Source organism: Anser cygnoides, chromosome 27, assembly GCF_040182565.1.
Source record: "Anser cygnoides isolate HZ-2024a breed goose chromosome 27, Taihu_goose_T2T_genome, whole genome shotgun sequence".
NCBI classification, from domain to species: Eukaryota; Metazoa; Chordata; class Aves; order Anseriformes; family Anatidae; genus Anser; species Anser cygnoides.
Window position 1 is genome coordinate 3,497,238 of NC_089899.1, and position 20,962 is coordinate 3,518,199.

The 20,962-nt window shown below is 49.2% G+C and overlaps 1 protein-coding gene and 1 long non-coding RNA gene across 2 annotated transcripts; one reads left to right on the top strand and one right to left on the bottom strand.

Annotated features, from left to right (window-relative positions):
- Positions 1–2,661: 2,661 nt before the first annotated feature.
- Positions 2,662–8,843, bottom strand: NMRK2 (nicotinamide riboside kinase 2). The gene is made up of 8 exons (XM_048077784.2): positions 8,657–8,843; positions 7,062–7,152; positions 6,165–6,213; positions 5,793–5,964; positions 4,247–4,318; positions 3,636–3,742; positions 3,130–3,215; positions 2,662–3,026 (listed from the first exon to the last, which is right to left on the bottom strand). Exons 1-7 carry the CDS (start codon positions 8,680–8,682, stop codon positions 3,130–3,132), a joined length of 603 nt encoding a protein of 200 aa, XP_047933741.1. The 5' UTR covers positions 8,683–8,843; the 3' UTR covers positions 2,662–3,026.
- A 4,800-nt stretch (positions 8,844–13,643) lies between these two features.
- Positions 13,644–19,216, top strand: LOC125184510 (uncharacterized). The gene is made up of 4 exons (XR_007168634.2): positions 13,644–14,049; positions 16,230–16,358; positions 17,249–19,106; positions 19,202–19,216. It is a non-coding gene; the product is annotated as an uncharacterized lncRNA (long non-coding RNA).
- The last annotated feature ends 1,746 nt before the right edge of the window (positions 19,217–20,962 follow it).

The following is a 20,962-nucleotide window of genomic DNA, read 5'->3' on the forward strand; positions in this document are numbered from 1 at the left end:
GGGTTTTGGTTTCAGGCTCCCCAAAGGCTTCTGGCCACGCAGCCCCAGCCCCGCTGCCCCTGCGGCCGCCAGGCCTGGGGGTGGTGGTGCTGGGAGCTCCCATCCCACCGGGTGCCTGAGGTATCGCCGAAATTTTTGGAAACCAGAATCCAGGGCAGTTTTGTTGCCCCCCCACCCCCCACCCCATACACAGGCTGGCTGGCCTTGGGGGGGTTTAAATGACAGTCTGCTGGCACAAGGTCGTGGTGTACTTACTGTGTGTGGCTGTAAAGATGGTGGGGAAAAAAAAAAAAAAAGAAAACGACAAAAAAAAACACAACCCAACCAAAAAAATAAAAAAACAAACAAACAAACAAAACACCTTGCCCTGTGTTGGAGCATTTACTGGAGAGAAGGTGTCCAGGAGGTCAGTACTTAAGTGAGTCAACTACCGCTCCGTACTAAATCCTATAGGGACTAAATTTCCTAGGGGGGGCTCTCAGAAATGCAGGCCTAAAATGCGTTTTGTTTTTTTTTTTTAGGCTTTGGTGGTTGCTTCCTAGAGGGCAGCTCGAAGAGCGCAATGCCTTTTCCCTTAAATGTCCTCACGAGGACAAAATGGTTTCATGCAGCTTATCAGGCGCGGGTTAAACCTATCTGCTAGCGCAGGGGAACCCTTGTGGCGCTCGTCCCGTGCCAAATTCCGCTGGGACTGCTTTTTTCCATCAGCAAGCAGGAGTGCAGCTCGTCTGTGGGAAACGCTCCGTGTGGCGATGCCGAATGGACTTACAAGGTATCGGTGACAAGTCCCAGCGCCCCGTCCCTGGCCGAAGCATTCCTCAGGTTTGCCATTGACAAGAGCGCTCCGACATGTAACGGCGTAATTATAGCTTGGTGGGTGCCTCCAGGCACGCCTGGAGCGGCGCACAAGGAAATAAAAATGCCTTTTTATAGCTCGTGGAAGCATGGATGCCGTCAGCATCCGCTCCTCCTTCCTGGCCATGGCGTCCCCGCTGCGCAGGGTGGTGGCCCTGCCTCGCTGCTGCTCTCCCTCCTGATTTAAAATGATTTTTTTATGAATTAAAATTTTAATGATTTAAAATCCCGTGAGACAGCCTTGGTGATTCTGGGGTGACTTCCTGCTAACCCGCGGCAGCTGCCTTTCTGGAGCGACGTTTCTAATTAAGGCACGTCCGAAAATCTGACGCGAGCCGTGCTGATGCCGCGGCCGAGTTATGTGAGCGTCCGAAAGATCGCCGCCCTCGCCCCACGTGAGAGGTTTTGTGCTTTAACATCAGCGGCCCTTTATGCGTGGTGCTGCATGTGCTTTGGTTCATCAGCTCGATGGCACTTCCTATCTTTAGCCCCGCGGTATTTTGGTAGCCGGCCGACAGACCTCAGCACGCTTTACCTATCTCCCCACCAGATTTCATTACTTACGTGCCTGCCTAAAAGCCTCGTGCAGAACAGCAGCCGTGCTCTTCCTGAAGGAGGGAACCTGGGCAGAGCGTTGTTCCCAAAGGCCTCGGAAAGCACGTGATGAATAAAGGACAATAAAGCTCTACCGCTTGGTTTTGCTTCAGGAACAGTATCTATCCCCCCTTCCTTTCTACAGCGTGTCCTTCTAGGTAACATTACACTCCATATTACAACTTATTTCAACGTTCTCATTGTGTTTGCCTCTTCCTTCTCTTTCGTGCTCTCTTGCTTTGAGTGGGAAGCTTTTCTCATCTCACCGTAACACTGAGAAAAAGCCTACCAGCAGAAAACCCAATCAAACTCTTTCCACGGGTCGTTTATTGATGGTTTTGCTGGAAAGGGAGGACATGAGAGATCTGCGTCCTTTCACCGTACCGCAGGGTTTGTCTTAATGCAGGGTGTTCCTGTACCTGTTGGGGTGTGAGCTCCTCGGCAGGACATTTTGAAGGCAGATCACCCAGCAGGGTAAAGGCCTGCTTTCTCCAGCACAGGCTCCTTGGAACACTTCCACATGAAGTTAACCCGAAGTCTATCAGTAAATTCACACGCACTCCAAGGACACGTTTGATCACTGTTGGTTTCAGACTAAAATTAGGCTGGCATTTTCAGTACTAATTCCTGAGAAGAGATTCCTCATGTAGCACAATCTTAATGTGAAGTTGCTACACGCATTCCCTGAGAAAACCCACAGATTTTCCTGCTGGATTTTCAATTCAGTAACACAGCAGTCCCCACCTCACAAAATTCAGCTAGCTGGAGAATTTAGGACACAATAACTCTCGTCTGGACTGCAAAAGGCAGAAATGCAGGCGTCCGCCCAAACCTCTCACCTTGGGAGCACTCCACAGTTCTGTGAAACGGGCCACGGTATCTCTGCACGCTCATTTGCCTGAGCACAAAGTGAGAAATGCAGACAAGCTGAGGCTGACATAAAGCTGGTTTCACACCCGCGATTTAAAAATATCCGCGGTGCTGTTCACCTCCCGTGATCGCCTCTGAGACTCTCACCCTTGTTGGACGCCCGAACTATGTTTCCAGGCTGGAGTTATCGCTTAAAGCAAGGCTGCCTGAAGCTGCACAGGTATGGTTAGCATGAAATGTCAAATGCCACGAGATGTGTGGGCTGCTGTTGTACTGGTGGTGGTGTGCGTGCACCTCTTTCTACTAAAGGTGATCGACGTATTAAAATGGGAGCTCAGAAAAGAGATTTTAAATAGATTTTTACTGAATTTGAAAGATGACGTTACAAACAAGCCATTACATAAAGGCTTAATATCTGCAGAAGCATATAAGCAAGAGAGGCAGTTGTTTTCCAAATGCATCTCTACTTGTCCCACCATGAAAATGCATTTTCAACTTATGTTTAAGCCAGTGGAATATAAAATAGGAAAATTTAAAAAAAAAATCCTGTCCATCACAGCTGCAAATAACTTATCTTCATTTTTCAATTATATACAAAAGATGCTTTCCAAAGGGCAGTGTAAGAAGTGTTTACACAAACCCCAACTCTGACTTCCAAGTACTATTTACATCATTCTGTACATGGGTCTTTCAGGTCTTCCGAGACCCTGCAAAGCAAGAAGGAACAGCGTGACCATCCGAGCATAAGAACAGATTGTTTCCAGCAGTCAGCCCCTCACATTTCACCCCCTTGGAGCAGGATGTATTTACCTATAAGCAGTTCAAAAGCCTGTTCTGAATATCTTCAAAGACTTGATTGTAAAGCTCATCTCTAGACTTCAGTCCATCTAAATAAACTGAAAGAAAAAAGACAGAGTCTGTCCATAGGCTTCTACTCGGAACAAAGTTTATATGTAGATTAGTTTTTTAGTTATTTTACTGGATTAATCCAAATGACGACTTGTTTTCCACTTCTGTTTTCCAGAAAACAGAACCCTTCTGAGAAACCTATGTCCCCCAAAACCTCTAAGCCCATTATAAAGTTTTATTTTTCCTTATAATAAAGGAAAATGTTCTTAATAATATAAAAACAAAGAGAAGGAGTTCTTAGCTGTAAGACTGCATATATTTATCCATCCAGAAAGTAGGCCAGGACTACAACTTAGTAATAAAAATAGCGCCTTGCATCATTACAGTTGAAGTTGCCTTGATTACATTACCGACTTCCTTAAAATCCAGAGCATAGTACCAAAGGATTTGGGTTTGGAGAGCCTTACCAACATCAACACCGTTGTCCTCCATTTCTTTCCTGTGCTTTAAGTACATGGGCCAGACGTGTCCATCGAAGAGCCCGGGGGGGTCAGGGACGGTGTAGTTGCGCGTGCTGCAAACGTGGAGGTGGGAAGCAGCGTTAGGACCGCGGGGACTGCACCCTCGTGCAGTACCAAAGCCTGACGTTAACCTGACAGCTGCGTGCATGTGAGAACTGGTTGCTCTTATCAATAACTGGCAACAGCTTCCACATTTTACACGAAGTTTATTCAGACACCCAAAGGAATATGGAATGTAGTGGCAGGCAAAGCGAGCATCGCTAGGGGTGTGCTGGGGCTCACGAGGGAAGCACGCAACAAAACTGCTCTCTTTGCAGCCCTTAACGGATGCACTCTTGACAAAAGCCCCACAAAGGGGGCAGCCAGAGCTTCAGTATCGCCACATGAAAGTCTCTTCCTCCAATTAGATTAAACTTTTTAACTGTAATTCCAATTTGCAAGTGACACAGATACATCCCGATGACAAGAAGATGCAGGTAGCTCAAAAGGCTGCTTCTCTTGACTGCAGCAGGCAGTGTTTTTGGGGAGGAAGAATCAAAGTCAAAGCATCTGCTTACCTTCTCCTCCTTTTGCATTCATCGTACGGAACTGCCAGGTAGTAGCGTATGTCAAAGAGGTCTATCAGTGGTCTAGGGTGGGGTGGAAAGAAAGAACGTGTCTATTTATTGCTTTCTGATAAAGTGCTAAGTTACCCCTGAAAGCCATACAAATCTTTCTGCTTCTTACATGTATGACTATTGCAGGCAATTCTGCTTTTCATTAAGGCAAGATCTGATCTATGGCAGGTTTATTACTTGCTATAAAACATGAACAATGTGAGCTTTCAGAGGTCAGAACTCTCCCTCCCTCCCCAATATCTGCTACGAGTTACTGGGGAAGATTAGACGTGGGGCTAGGTGGGCCTGGGGGCTGAACCACAGCTCTTGCTCTATCCGCTCAGTTTTGTTTGAAGTCAGCTGAAGTTTTAGCTCCTCAGTCTGGCACAAACAAACTTATCATCGTGCAGAAGCGAGCTGTCAAAACGTGCACGGAGAAACAGGTTTGGTACAGGTTCCTCCAGAAACCCAGTCACTGAGCTCCACCGTGGCTTACGGAGTTGCACTGCTATTAGGCTGAAGAAAATAAACCCTGAAAAAAAAAATATCTAAAAAGCATAGAATCATAGAATGATTCTAAAATCTAAAAAGCAGAATCTAACCTAAGCAGCTAGTTTGACCCTGGTGGGATGTCTGGAAAATGCATATGGCGTGAATCGAGCAAGCTCTGGGGAATATAAAAATATATAAAATATTCCCCAGACGAAGGGCAGGCTCCTGCTCCCGGGACGGAGCACTGGGGTGGTATTTGTAACCTTCAGGAGAGGTACGAGCGTCACCTCCCAAGGGACGGGCCAAGAGCAGCAGGTGCTGTGCTGGGGCAGCCCGCGGCTGGCCGCGCTTTGTGCACGCAGCCCAGGGCTGCTCGTCCTGTGGCACAGCTCAGGAGGAATTCCACTTTTGCCAAGTGTCACGCACAGCTTGTTCTTGCAAAAGTTTTGTAAACAAAGCTACAGCCTGGAGCCAGCCCTCTGCTCGCTGTGTTTATAGCACACATTTTTCTGGAGTTTATATATTTAGCTATTGGAAATCTCCGCTCTCTCCTCTACTTGTCTTCCCAGCTTCTTGCCAAGCATTTTTTCCCCATATAAGAATGCGAAAAGGTTGATCTTTGATCCAACGTACAATTAATTACTCGGCTGAATTTAGTCAGCGTTAAGCAAGCACATGTACCACATGAGAACTATCCCTGAAGCCCAGGAGGGATTCCAAGCAGTGAACGCAGCACTGATTATCTCCTCGTTCTTATCAATGACCTTCTCAGGTCATGGTTTAGGCAGTGCGGTGGGAGAACAGGAGGGAAGGAGAGCTTCCTGCCCTACCCCAAAAAAGCCACTGCGGGCAGCCCGGTTTTACCAGCAGCAGATTTCTTACGCGTGAGAAATTCTTAGACATGATACCTCAGAAGGAGAAGGAAGGGTGTATTAGTAAAAAGGAGGTTTTAGTCCTGGCACTAGTCATCTAGCGTTCCTCCCTGGAAAGCCATTAATAGTTCCCCAAACCTTACTTGTAATTATAAAGCAGGAAGCCTTCAATGACCAAAATATGGATATCTTTGGAGGCTGGCTCTTTAGAGCCAGGCGTGACATTCACCCCGTGGGAACGGGCAAACTTCACTGGGTTCTCAATCCAGGCACGCACAGTGCTCACCATTGCCTCCATATCCAAGGAATCCAACACTAGTTAGAAGAAAGGGGGTGGGTGGGAAAGAGGTACACAATCAAATACCTTGAACCACACAGGTTTGAAAGTATAATATATAATGAACTTGTAAATTTTGAAATTACAATTAATTTACTATTAAAACTTTAATAATTAAAAAGAAATACTTAGGAAAAAAATATACATTACTGCATCCTATAGCGAACACTGCTCTTACCATCCCATTGTTTAAAGCCGTCTTCCCCGACTTCTATTTGATCTTGTGGCTGAAATATAGTGAGCAATAAAACATTGCTGCAAACTCAGCGTGATCAGTTACCTAAGATCCGATCACAACCTGGACGCTACCGCAACACCCAACGAAGTGTTCACTTAACGAAACCACTGCCGACCTCACTGGGATCAAGTTAAAATTTTAAGTTCCCGTTTTTCACCAACCCGAGAGCTTTGAGAAAGCATTCTTGGCTCAGATAAGGCACGTGTGGCAAAGAGTTTGAGGCTGACAATTTGGTATGCTATCGCTGGCCAAAACACTCCAGGTCCCCTATTTATAAGCGAGCAGGTAAAGAATTATTCCTGGCCAAACTATTAATAAACAGGGGGCCTAGAGCGAGCACGTGAGGACTTAATATGCCAATGCAGCGCTAAGTAACTTCGAGTTTACCTGACCAATAATAGATACCTGAACTCCTCCTAACATTTCTACCAAAAATACAGGGCAGCACAGCGTAACTCGTGGGCCAGTGAAAGCTTTACGTGTGCCACGTTCCACATCCTTACGGAAAACCATGTGGGACCTTCTCCTGCGCGCCGAGGGCTGGCCTCTGACCCAAATTCATGCTCGAGGCCGCCGCCAGAGCAGCGCTTGTGGCTCGGCACCACTCCGCAGGTGCAAGCCGCGCTGTGCGGGCTCTGAGGGCTGCTGGGGGCACATTTTTGAGGTGAAACGTGGAGCAAAGGCCCAGCTTGAGGTGTCCACACGGGCAGGGGGCTTTTAGCTGAGCTACGGCTGGGTCTGTCCTGGGGACTGAGGGAAGCTTTCGGTGCCTGGGGCCACTGCTACGCGTGGGAGCGGCGGCGCGTGCCGGGGGCGAGCGGGAGGCGCCGGGCTCACCTTGAAGAAGTCGTCCTGGTGGACGACGCAGCAGTTGGGCAGCGCCTTGACAAGCCTGTTGGTCAGCGTGGTTTTGCCACCGTTGGTGACGCTGAAACAGAGAACGTGAGACAGGAACGGGATGAGGGACACGGGCACGGGGGACACGGAGATGGGGGAGCCACTTTGGGGTGCTGACGGGGACATGGGGCTGACGGGGGACATGGGGCTGACGGGGGACACGGGGCTGACGGGGGACACGGGGGGGCACGGTGCTGACAGAGCTGCTTTGAGGTGCTGACGGGGACACGGGGAACACGGTGCTGACGGGGGGACACGGCGCTGACAGAACCACTTCGGGGTGCGCGCAGCCCGCCCGCCACGTTTGAATTTCCCGCCTCGGCGGAGCGCGCTGGGCGCTGATTGGCTCTCGCCCCCCCCCCCCCCCCCCCCCCCCCCCCGGTCCGGCCGCGGCTCGCGCCGCTCGTAACGGCCGCCGCTTCCCGCGCGCGGGACGGCGCGTCCTTACCCCTCCCCCACCCCCTTCCCCCGCCGCTGAGGGGAGCGGCCCCGCCGCCATCTCGGCCGCTCCGTCCCCCCGCCTTCGCGGCCCTCCCCGGGGCTGGGGGAAGCCCCGCGGGTGTTTCCGCAAGATGGAGGAGGGGGAGGGGGGGCTGAGCCCCTTCCCTCAGCTTCGGGAGTGGGCGTAAAGCGCCCGAACCCCCCTTGCTGCTGCCCCTCGTTCCCCCCTGACGCTTCTGTTCAGGAGGCTGGCGTTCGTCGGCTTGAGGGGCTGCCCCGTGAGAGCAAGGCACGCGAAAAGTGCCTTTATAATGCACTAAATTAGTTGTGAATGAGGGAAGCTCCTTCCTTTTACAGCCATTCAGACTTGTAGCCGCAGAACCTGCCTTAACACGAGACATCTGCACCCCCACCCCCACCCCCCCAGACGGGAGAGCTGTCAAGCCTGAGTGCGCTTAATCTCTATTTTTTTAATCCAAAGGCTCCCAAGATCACACGCTGTCCTCGACCTGCCTTTCGGCTCAGTCTTGCCGGGGGTCACTTTTGCGAGCTCCTCTGCAGTGAGTGGAGCGCTGCCAAGTTGCATCAGGCAGCCTGTCCTCAGCCGCAGGCCTGCTTCCAAGCCCTCCCTTGCTGCCGAACAGAGCTTTTTGTCCAATAATCCAACTCAAAGCAGTTCCCCCCCCTTCCCCGTGTCCTTCAGAGAGGCTTTTAAAAGCCTAAATTGATGCTGAAAACATCCTTTTACAGAGTTCAGGCGCGCCACGCCTGTAACTTCACCTATGGGGCTATTTGCAGTACTTCTTTCTACTTCAGTCTATTTGCAATACTTCTTTCTACTTCAGCCTATTTACAATACTTCTTCCTACTTCAGGCAGCCTCCCGTTAATGCTATAGAAGTTTGGGGGACGCCTCCCTGCAGGGCCCTCGGTGTTACATAAAGCACACATTAAGAGTCAGCAACTTGCCGGTTTTCCAGAATCCCGTACCCCGACGGTCCCTTATGTAACCCCCAAGGCTCAGCTCATTTTACAGCAATTAGGCACAAAGGAAAAGCAGCGTATTAGCTACCGATGGCACCGGTAGGAACTTACCCTCCGATGCCTATGATGTATTTCATCTCCGCGGAGCTGCTTCTGTAGCAGGAATGCGGCGAGGAAAGTAACGGGGCTGAGGAAGGCTGAAGTGGCTTTTGGCAGCACAAAGCCGCTCCGGGCCCTTTTTCCCCCCTTTTTCCTGCCCGTTTCCCCCCTCAGCCCTGCTCCGCTTTACTATTCCATTGAAGAAAAGGCGGGTTGAGCTTTAATTTATAGAGCCCCGCCGCAGCGCCCTCCCCGTGGCTTCCCCGCCCCGCCTGGTGATGGAAAAGCCCTATGACTATCATGAGCCCAAGATGCCATATTTTAGAGCCCGGATTAACCAATCCTCACCTCGGCATATAGGGTCATGCGCGCTGCCGCTGCACCTGTTTCTGCACCCCTTGCAGACCCCCACTCCGCTGCCCTCGCTGCCTTGGCTATAAATAGCTTTTTGGCAAGCCTTCCCTTTGCCTAAATTAGTAATGGGGTAGGTGAAAATGTCACCCCTTTTTACATTTCCTTTGGGAGATCTGGGGAAGGGTATGGAGGTGTGCGAGGATATAATTAAGTGCCTCGTTTTTTTTTCCTTGAAGTCAGACGAGCTCCCTCTTTGCTTTCCTCCTCTTTTTCCCAAGCCCACTTTGATTATTTTAAATGCATCCAGGAATGTAACGAAAAAGGAATTTTTTGTTTCTCTATAAACTTCTGATACGGGAACTAAAATATTTTTTTCCTGTTTTTAGGAAAGCTGTTCAGAGAAAGGAATATGCAGATGCTGATGACTAAAATCAGTAAATCCACGATCTTTTAAAACTTTAGGGGGAATATTTTGAACCTTGGGCTTGTACTTCATACGTAGACACAAAGTCATAAAATTACATGCTATACAATTATATTACAGATATATATTATATATAGATAATAAAGATATATATAGATAATATATAGATTATATATATAGATAATATAGATATAGATGATATATATTATATTATATAGATATATATTATATTATATATATACAATGATACTAGCTTTCCTGAGGGCTTCCTATTCCCCAGTTCACTCATGTAAAGCAACGCTTTTCAAGCTGTGTTAACTCTACCTGAACTTGAATAAATAGTTTATTTGCATAAATGCCTCTCAACAGAAATACATGTTGTAGAACCTGTGCTTTAGTTTTAATTGTTTCAGATACTTCTGAAATCTCTCTTGAAATATGTTGGGTAAAGCAGAGTTAGCGGTAGTTCTGAATGTTTTTCAGATTAACATAATGATGTGAATCATACAGCATGCATTTTTAAATAATATCTTGTATAATAGAGCTTAAATCACCCAAACCACTGTGTCCTTTTTCTTTTTAAAAATTCAGTGTTTCACACCTTATAAATATCCCCAGTATTTTGCGGACACCAATGGCACCTTTTTCTCAAAATGGGTAACTTTGAAGCATCATTAATTTTTATTTTATTTATTTATTTATTCAGAACAACTGCCTCCAAGCTGTATTTAACTTGAATTTCTCTGTTTCAGGCCTTAAGAAAGGTTTATGGCCTAAAAGCTTGTTTGCAGCACCTTAGCTATAGCTGTTGATCCAATAAATGATGTTACTTCTCCCTGCAAATCTTGCCTGCCTTAAAGGGTAAATTATGTTCCTCAGCCATAAGGTCAAGGCCTAGTGCTTTGATAAAATGAGCTGATCAGGAATAAATATGGGCTAAAAATTAGTAGCTGTCAGAGGCGTCAGATTCTGGAAGTCCTGCAGTGAAGGTATTGGAGGCAAGAAATTATTATTATTTTGTTTTTAAGAGAGAGCCCGGTAAATTTATGAACAGGAATAATGCAAAGTGGTCTTTTCCAGTCTATTATGCTGTATTAATTCTGTGGGTTTAACAAAAACAGCCAGTGCTTCCACTATAATTGTTATATATTGTCAACATTAGTACGTTATTGGATTGTTTCTGGAGACTTCACCTGGAAGTTATACTTTTATTACCGTTACCAAGGTAGCTACGTAAAATGTTTGCTTCGGGGAAATTTGGATCTGGAATTCCTGAGCGTGAATGAGACGTGACTGTCGGGGAAGCTGGATTTCCAGCAGCTGCCCATCACAGCCTTTGCAATGGGGAGTCACCAAACTGAGTCACCAGAGCCTCAGCTGGCGTCAATTGTCATTGTGCGCTGAAGTGGAGCAATGACAATTTACACCAACTGAAAATTTGGCCGAAGATTAGCCCTGCGCTCAATTTTTTCCTGCCCTTCACTGTGTTTCTCTTCTGTCCATGAGCTAGGAAAATGTCTTGGTTAAAAAAGCAAACTGTGTGCTGTATTAGTTTATATTTTACCACATTCGACCTTGTGTGCTAGGCAAAAACTGGGAGCCTTGGCAGTTGTGTAAAAGTTAGGTGGGGATACTGGTGTCAGCTTCCTTTGATCCGGTCTTCTTTATGTTGGAGTCCTGCTAATCCAAATATTTTTGGAATCTGCCAGCCCCTAGGTGAGTGAAAATTGTATTCTGCCCCGGTGTCCTTACTAATATGCATGTGCTTCAGAAACAGAACTTAGGTTTTTGCATTGAAAAATGAATATTTGGCCTAAGATCAAAAGAAACAAAACATTTATAGTATAGGTAGAAAAAAATAATAATAAGAAAAAATATTGCAGTTAGCAGCAGCTGGTTTTAGTATTTGGCTGAGGTGTTTGGGATCAGTGAAATCCAGAACAGTGAAGTTCCACTATCTCCATTAAGAAAGTCAAAGCTCTGTTTTTTCTGAAAACAAATTTTCAAGAAGGCATTTTTTTTTTCTCACAGTTCCAAATCTCGTTCTGTGAGCATCCAGGGTAAGAGCTCATTTTTAAAGCTTTTTCTTCGTGGTCCCTCAGTGCTCCTGGGGTTGTGTCTGGCTTTTCCTGAAGCTGTCTTTAAGCCACTTGTCTATGTTTTTCTATCACCTCTATTCATAATCATGCACAAAACATCCAGTGAAATCATTTTCACCCACATAGCTCAAATTCTCAGATTCCTGAGTGGCCGCAGCTTTGCTGTTGTTTTAGGAGGCGGCATGTGTCTGCCTGTGTTTGGAGATCTCAGGCATTTCAGCTGTCTGCTTCGTAAGAACCCCAAAGACCTCTTACACAAAACTGTCTGAAATGAATGGTGACAGTTACGCTTACCAGCTACAGCAAACTTTACCCAACCTGTAAAAACGTCTATGCAAATGCCAAGTGTTCATACATTCTTTTTTTAGCAAGCTATGTTAGCCACGTTTCTCGGTGAGTTATGCGTTGATCTGAAACTTCCTTTTTTTTGTGTGCTTGTTTATCCAGCAGATACGTTATCTGTTTGACACTTTACTAATACAAATACCATTCAACAGCGGTTTTCAATCAAAGATAGAAAATGTTCCCTCTCTACATTATTTTTAGAACACTGATGTTTACTAAAAGTTTAATATTAATCTCCTCCGTTAAAACTAAGATAAATTTGACAAGATGATTTAACACTTGTGGAGCACTCATGTTGTTTCCCTGAGCTAGTTTAGTTTTTGTATATCCACTGACCTCTCTGTTGCAGGATGTGACTCATTTATTCTAAACCTTTAATTCAAGCTTCAAATCCTTCCCTAATCATAAGACATTGCTTATGGTATGAACAAGGTTATGCCAAGGTTCCTTAATGCTTTAGTTAGAGGCAGGGGGTGGGTAGCGGCTAGATGAGACAGCCTGCCAGCTGGTGAAAGAACAGTCAAAGGAATGAGAGTAATTTTCACTTGTGAATTTTTGAATTACAGGTTTATTTATTCTTCGCAGAACGCTGAGTTGGTCGGGTTTGCTATGAAAGCCTTTCTCCAAGCCTTCGGAGACCACACATCTCAACAGTGCAAAAACTTTGGAAGAAGACAGGCTTTTACTTTTCAAAAAGACAAGGTGAGAGGAAGTAAGAAGTGACACAGTAATTGTTAACTGCTAATAGCCAGGACAGCTAATAGTAAAAAAAAAAATAGGCTAGTAGAATAAGAGGCTTAAATACGATAATGCCTAACTAGCTGGCATCTTGTCCCAGTGATAAGCAGACTGTCTTTCAGGCTGCCACTGTCAGAGGTGATATTTTCTGCCACTGCTGCCGCTGAGCCCACCGCTGCCATTAGTGGCAGGAAGTCTGTAGTCCCACGGAGAAGGGAGAGGTGGAGCAGTAGGTTGGCTGCTCCCCTAACCCTAATTATGACCCTAACCCAACACCTACGTCACCAAATTCTCCCATGAACTAGTGCTAACAAGGGAAGCCTTTTGGTAGACCTGAACTTCATTTGGATGCCTTTACACAACCCCCCACACAACAGGACTCTGCGCTTTCTCTCTCACCTAACCCGAACCCGAACCCTAACCCTAACCCTAACCCGAACCCTTATTATGACCCAAAGCCAACAACTATGTCACCAAATTCTCCCATGAAATAGTGCTCACAGCGGAAGCCTTTTGGTAGACCTGAACTTCCTTGGGCAGCCCTTACACAACCCCACACACAACAGGACTCTGTGCACTCTCTCTCTCCAAACCCTAACACTAACCGTAACCCACATACTAATTATGACTCTAACCCAACACCTACGTCGCCAAATTCTCCCAACAATGGTCACAACGGAAGCCTTTTGGTAGACCGGTGAGAAACAAAGTAGTGTTTTTGTGATAGAATGTGTTTTTGCAGCGGGAAATTCCACTAACCTTGCATATTCAAAAGTGATTGTGCAGGCATGACAGTAGCATAGCTGTGGGGAGTACGGTAAGCAGATAAGGGGAAGGCCCCGCTGTCCCAAAATAAGGATGGTAACTAAGAAAAACAGGACGAACAGTGCGAAATCAGTAAAAAACAAAAAGTCACGGGCCTTCTAGTCATGAGAGAAGGAAAAAAAAAAAGGAAAAGGAGAAATTAATGGTTGGTCAAATGAAATTGTACATATATGGTACAGTAATAAGTGTTGAGTAGCTTGTGACCCTGTAGTACTCAGCCAGTGAGGAACCAGGGGAGGAATCAAGCATCGGGTAATAGGGAATATAAGGTTATGATAGACTTTGACTGTGTGCTCCTGCTTGCAGGATGCCTGCTATTGCAGTCACAAATAAAAACGCTGCTTCACTGAGACATGTGTGAGCCTGTGTTCTTGGCTACAGAGTGTTCCTCACAAACTGGGGGCTTGTCCGGGATCCTGTTGCCTTCTGGGGAGCCCTGTTACCACCGCAGCAGGAAGGCGTGCCCCGCTGATTTCACCGGTCCTGTGCCTTGGTGATGCAGAGAGCTGATGAAGGAACTGAGACCGGTTAAGAAGGCAGCATTGGTGAAGAGCTGGGGAAGAAAGGAAGGTAGGCACTCCAGTTTTGAGAATTGACCTGGTAACTCTGCACAGACCAAGGTAAGAAATATTAATTATTGCCTTGGGGGTCGGGTAAGACTCTTGTGTGACGTGATTGAGACGTACTTCCGTAGGAAGTGAGTGTGGAGACCTGACACGTGGTTCTGCAGCTCCGTGAGGGGTGAGGCCAGGGACAGAAGAAGTGAAAGGTAAACGTGAGAAAGGAAGAGTCTTGGGGAAATGTGGTGTATGGTACAGCAGTACGTCGGGGAATCTGGTTAACCCCTGAGTGTATGGTACTGCCTTGCACAGTAAAGCGCTCTGCAATACACCCTCATTTTCTAGAGCTGGAACGTTAGTGTGTGGTACCCTGCAGGAGGACAAATTCTGTAACACACTGACAAGGGCTAGGAAAAATAGGAAATGAGGGTTCCAGGGAACAGGGAGATATCCTGGGGCAGTGCCTGCCAACAGTCCTTCTGGAAGAATGGTAAGAAAGTGGAAAAATAATACCAAAATGAGAGGAAATGATAAAAAGAAAATGATTAAGTACTGTGTATTAATCTGGACAAAGGAACGAATTAAGGAAACAGCAGGATTTTGGCCAAAATACGGGTAGGATGACAATTCAGGCTTTAAATTGATATGTAAACAAGAAGACTTCTCTTTCAGAGGAGGAGTCAAGTTATGCTGCTTGCTGGGTGCAGGGGGTGAGTCAGTTTTTATTGAAAAAGGGTCAGGACCAGGAGAAAGAGGAGTCAGAGAGAAGGACGGGTCAATGGGAACCCTTGGGTAATTTACCCCCTCCCTGTAATCCTAATATTGCACTGGTGGCAGCAGCAGCTGCTCCAGGTAGGGAGACGGGGACTGCAATTAACACTGTCCCTAGAGAAGGAGGGCGCTTTGGGCTCTGGTAGGAATTAGAACAAGGTAGAAGAGGTATTGAGAATTTCACCTTCCCCTATGCTCCCAGTACTAACGCTCCTATGTATCCTCTTAGGGAGGTCTCAGGGAGGCAAGGACAAATAGGTTCTGTGACCCTATGCAAGACTGGGAAAGAACCAACCCCCCCAGACTAGGACTAATTCTGATAGAGCAGAAATATCCACTTATCCAACTGGGATAATAACAACCCACAACAGAGAAATCATACGAGAGACTTGGGGTCAGAAGGAGAAAGTAGTCGGGGATGAATCCTGAGGACCCGGTAGCCCAAGGGCTCTTTAAAGTTCATTTTGTGATTAAAGCCTGGCCAGATACACAGAAAAAGCTCCAGAAGGTGGGAGGATGGAGTGAACAGTCACTGGAGACCCTCCTGTGGGAGGCCCTGAAGGCATTTGTCAGGAGGGGAGGGGAGAAGGAAAAGCAGGGAGCGAAACTAATGGTCTTCACAGTGTACCGGGTAGTGAGGCAGAGGATTGGGGATAGAGGAAGAAAACTTTCAGGGGAAGTTGAGTCCAGGATGGAAGGGAGAGGAAGAGAGACGAAGGAATGGCATGCAAGGAAAGCTACCTGTGTTGCAGCCTAAATCCTAGCAGGGACAGGCTTTGAGAAGATGTTCTAAGGCCGCTCACTTCCAATAGGAGTATCCGGAGTGGACGAAGGAGGAGCGATTGTTTGCTGTTACCAGTTCAGAATAGGGGAGTCAGGGCTCCCCAGAAAGCTAGTCCCACTGAGAGCCCCTGATAAATGAAACGGGCTCAAGGGTTGAGATAAGGACAGGGAGGTCACTCTACAATTATTGTCACGGGCAAAACAGACTTAGCATAGGGAGATTAATAACATTTATTACCTATCGCTGATGGGCTGAAGCGGTGAGAAAGACAGAAACAAGCTGGGGGCACCTTCCCCCATCTCTCTGGGGATAGAAGGGGCTGAGATAACAGTGCTACTTTCTGGGGACACCAGGCTGAGACTAGGGCAATTGTTGTACGTACCTGAGGCAGGGTCACTCATTGGGATCAGACAGGAAAGCAGATCAGACAGTAAAGAAGCGGATCAGACAGTAAAGAAGCAATTGACTGCGTCCTGGAAACTTGGCTCCCCGGAACGAAGTGCTGACCTTTGGCACTTCTCCAAATTCAAACGGCGCCAAGGAAAGATGTGGGAGTTTCACCATATGAAACACTATTTGGATTGCCGGACCTGGGCAAAGGGAATGAATTACCTCAATTCGAGACAAAAGGTCCTTTTCTTAAAAACGACATATTTGGGATGTTGTCTTCTTTGTCATCGCCCAGGACCCGTGGATCGTTAGCTCAAACCCCAACCTTGAAGCCCCGATCCATCCATTCCGAGCAGGAGATTGGGTTTTGATACGAGCGTGGAGGGAACTGAAACTGCAACCTGAGTGGGACGGACCGTTCCAGGTACTCCTGACTACTGAGAGGGCAGTAAGAACAGCTGAGAAATGGTGGACTCAGTACACTCATTACACCCAGGCGAAGACATCAGTTGACCCTGAGACCTGAGAGACTGTTCCTAGAGGAGAACCTTTGAATTTAAAAATTAGGAGGTGTGAATCATAGTTGTAAACTAACCTTTAACTTCTCCTTGGGAAAAAATAATGAATACCATGTGTAATTGGGAAAAAGAGATGGGTTACATAGAGTGTTCCCAGGGTATTTTGGTTTTTATATTAGTATGTATATCGTTCTTCATACTGCTGGAAATTCAGGGGGCAATAATACCGACCCTGGATGTGGAAATGTTACCTGTGAGGAAGGGAATTATCTATGTTGTACCGAATATGGTAATTATGGGAATGTTAATATTCATTAACGTATCCAATATTCTGGTATTAATGCACACCAGACACAACATGGGCATCATCCTGTAATCAGATGGCCAGGCCTGAACGGCAAGGGGTGGTGTTGGCTACCTGGTAGTAAAGCCAGGAAGGTGTTGCCCCTAGAATGAGATGTATGCCCCCCCCCCCCCCCAGTATTTGCCCCTTGACTTAATTCCCAGCGGTCAGAATCCAGCCTCAACATGGACCACAGAGGCCAACCAGGACATTGCCCGTTTCCTCTTCATCCCCTGAAAAGCGAAGTCACCCAGAGGTGGGCCAATAGACTACCAAACCAAAACCCATTCCTTTCTTCCAGCTTTTCTCCACTCACCTTCCTGATCGAGGTTTAGCGTTTCCACTTGCCATGCTGAGCCAAGGCCACGTGGGTTAGACCAAGGAGGAAGAACAGACAAACGTGACAATCCACAAAGCAGTCTGTACCCTCACCACTTCTTTCCTCCCATACAGCCAAGCCCCAGGACCACGTCCCCCAGCCCAGCACTGACACTTCGCTCACCTAACATCCCAAAGAGATGCATCACGCTCCTTGCTCCTGCACTCCGAGAATCTCCGGGTTCTAGGATCTGCCAGGATCTGGAACTGTTGGCATCTGGCGCGCCTCAGAAACATGGCAGGAGATGCACACTGCTGTCACACGGTGCTTGCCAAGGCAAAACAGACTAACAAAACCCACTGACCAACTCGCTGCCCACAGCACCGTCCAGTCGCCCTCATTCCTCGTTCAAATTTCCAGCTTAGTTTGTGCCTGTGGGCTGGGCTACAAGAAACAAAAAGCGAAGCTCATATCCGTGAGGGACACACGAACAGTGCAGCTCCTCGCAGAGGACTCGAGCACAGAGACCGGAGCCAGGAAGAACCTTCAGGTCCACAAATGCCAAAAAGCCATGCACACAGAGCAGCCCTGGCAGGGGGAATCACAGACTTATCCTCCAGAGACGGAAAAGGTGACCCTGCTATGGTACCTACAGTGACCCTGCTCAGCCTCTTGGTAATACTGCGCCTACGTGGCCAAGCCCCTCGCGGTGTGTATGAAGCTCTGTGAATCCCCTGGGGAGCTACACAGAGGGCTTGATGTATCTAGTGATTAAAATACAACCCAAAAGCGTAAGCGTGCCCTGTCACGTCCCACAACCAAGTTGGCCGCAACCTCTGCTGAATGTCCCCCTGTTGAGTGAATTCCACGCAGTCACGCTCCGGAAGGCTGCAAGGTCCAAAGGCTCTACCGCCACCAAAACGGCAGGGGAGACCTCCAAAACATACCCAACTGTCCCTAACCCTGAAAAAGGCCACACGGTACGCGCCCGCCGCTGCTGCTCTCAGACCCACGCCTCACAGGGAGCTCGGCCGAGCCCCAGCCCTGCCCCAGGGGCACCTCCACGGCCTCGGGCCCGCCCCCACCGCCCTCAGGGCGAGCGGGGGCCGACGCGCTGCCACGGCGCATGCGCGGCGCCGCTCCGCCTGCAGTGCCGCGGTGCGGCCAGCAGGGGGAGCGCGGAGCCGCAGTGCCGCCTTCCGCCACCAGGCGGCACCAGGCGCCGCCGCGCCAGCCCGCTCCGCGCACGCGCGGGGGAGCCGCCCTTCCTACCTGCCCGCGTTGCCCGCGCTCGGAAGCCGAGCGGCAGCGCGGAACTACATTTCCCGGCATGCCCCGGGAGCCGAGGCGGGCTGCTGGCAGCACGGAGCCCGAAGACCACAACTCCCGGCATGCTGCGGGGCGAGGCCGCGCCGGGGCCTGCGGGCGCCCGCGGCTCTCGGTGCCTCCCCCCCCCCCCCCGCCCCCGGCGGGGCCTTCCCTGCCCCGGCCGCCGCTCCCGGGGGTCCGGCCGGGGCCCCCCCAGACCCCCGCAAGCAGCCGCGGCTGCCTGATGCGGACCGGCCCCGGCCCGGGGAGCACAGGCAGCACTGGGCCAACCCCCCCCGGGCACGGCGATGCCGCTGACCGAGGCCGCAGCCACGGAGGGGGGCACGGGGCAGAAAGAAAGTTGTTGAAGTCCTGTGCAGGGCCCCGGGAGGTGTCCCGCTGCCCCTCCGTCCGTGTCTGTGCCCGTCCCGTGGGGAAGTGTTGCCTCCTGCAGCCACGGGCTGCAAGGCACAGGAGGAAGGAAATGAAGGGAAAGGGCACAAGCAGCGAGAGAGAAAATGGACGGACGGACGGACGGAGGGACAGAGGGACGGGAGAACCACCCGGAGGGCAGGGAGCAGGGCAGGGGTGGTCGAGAGGGTCGGACAGGGAGCCCAACAGAGGCACAACTGCAGTGGGCACAAGGACGAAGGGTAATGGTAATTTTATTACCACTGACTTCAGGTATTTTTGGTTTGGGGAAATAAGAAACAAAACGTACCACATCAGAGATGACTCCCTTTAACAGTCTCTGCATTTCTGTTATCTGAATGAAAAAGTCATGAGGATGAGTGCAGAAGTACGCAGCTATTGCCGACAGAGACACTGTAAGTAGGCCTCTCAGTATTGCTTTTGGTATTGCATAGGGAAAAACATTAAGCATAAAATTTCTCATCCATAAGGCCTTGAAGGGCAGGCAGAGAAGGAACCCGATGCGCAAAGTGTGTCTTCTGAGAATCACATGGCTTCTGGTCTCACAGGATGAGGCAGAAGTATAATGAATTCCTTCTCTATCTCTCTGGAAAGAGCTTTTCTCTGTGACAAAAAGAAAAAAAAAAGTTGTTACAATGCAAGTCATTACACAAAGCCACACTCAGTGAATTCACTATTACAGTAAGATCATTTTAAAATGAAAACACTTGGGCAGCACTGTTACCAAATCAAACATAACGTTGCACAAAATTCAACTTGAGATAAAGGAAATGGCAAGCTAAAAGGACAAATACGTGAGCTAAGGCATCTGCAACAACGGTAGATGGTTGTCCACAGCCCCTGTATATCATCTGTGGGAGACAAAGGGATACCACAGAACTGTAGGGGTCGGCAGGGCCCTGCAGAGCTCACCGGGTCCAACCCCCTGCCAAAGCAGTTCCCTAGAGCAGGCTGCCCAGGGAGGCGTCCGGACGGGCCTCGAATATCTCCAGAGAAGGAGACCCCACAGCCTCCCTGGGCAGCCTGTCCCAGCGCTCCGTCACCCTCACCGGGAAGAAGTTCTTTCGCGTGTTGGTGCGGAACTGCCTGGGCTCCATTTTGTGGCCGCTGCCCCTTGTCCTGTCCCCACAGAGCACTGAAAAGAGGTCGGCCGTGTCCCTCTGCCTCCCACAGCTCAGGTATTTACAGACATCGATCAGATCCCCTCTCGGCCCTCTTCCCAAGGCTGACCAGACCCAGGTCTCTCGGCCTCTCCTCCCAGGGGAGATGCTCCAGGCCCCGTATCATCTTTGTGGCCCTCCGCTGGCCTCTTCCCAGGAGCTCCCTGGCTTTTTTGTGCCGGGGAGCCCAGAACTGGACCCAGAGCTCCAGGTGAGGCCTGAGCAGGGCAGAGCAGAGGGGAGGATCACCTCCCTTGACCTGCTGGCCACGCTCCTTTTAATGCACACCAGGATCCCGTTGGCCTTCTTGGCCACCAGGGCACGCTGCTGGCTCATGGCCAACCTGTCGTCCACCAGGACCCCCAGGTCCTCCTCCGCAGAGCTCCTCTCCAGCAGGCCATCCCCCAGCCTGTACCGATACCTGCGGTTGTTCCTTCCCAGGGGCAGGACTCCACACTTGCTCTTGTTAAACTTCATTAGGTTTCTTCCTGCCCATCTCTCCAGCCTGCCCAGGTCTCGCTGCACAGCCTTCTGGCGTGTCGGCCACTCCTCCCAGCTTTGTGTCATCGGCGTACTTGCTGAGGGCAGACACTATTCCCTCATCAAGGTTGTCGATGAAGATGTTGAACAGGACCAGACCCAGCACCGACCCCCAGGGAACGCCGCTAGTCACAGGTCTCCAGCCGGACTCTGCGCCGCCGACCACCACCCTCTGAGCAGCAGCCAGTTCTCAACCCACCTTACTGCCCACTCGTCTATCCCACACTTTCTCAGCTTTGCTAGCAGGATGTTGTGGGAGACAGTATCGAAAGCCTTGCTGTCAAGGTAGATGGCATCCACTGCTCTCCCTCCACCAACCTAGCTGGTGATGCCATCATAGAAGGCAACGAGGTTGGTCGAGCACGATTTCCCCTTTGGTGAATCCATGCTGACTACTGCTCATAACCT

Excerpts from the sequence above, each read along its gene's own strand:
- NMRK2 (XM_048077784.2), bottom strand. The coding sequence starts at position 8,682 with ATGAAATACATCATAGGCATCGGAGG. Across the intron at positions 7,153-8,656 it reads TACATCATAGGCATCGGAGG|CGTCACCAACGGTGGCAAAA; the intron begins GTAAGTTCCTAC and ends TCTCTGTTTCAG. Across the intron at positions 5,965-6,164 it reads CGGCTTTAAACAATGGGATG|TGTTGGATTCCTTGGATATG; the intron begins GTAAGAGCAGTG and ends TCTTCTAACTAG.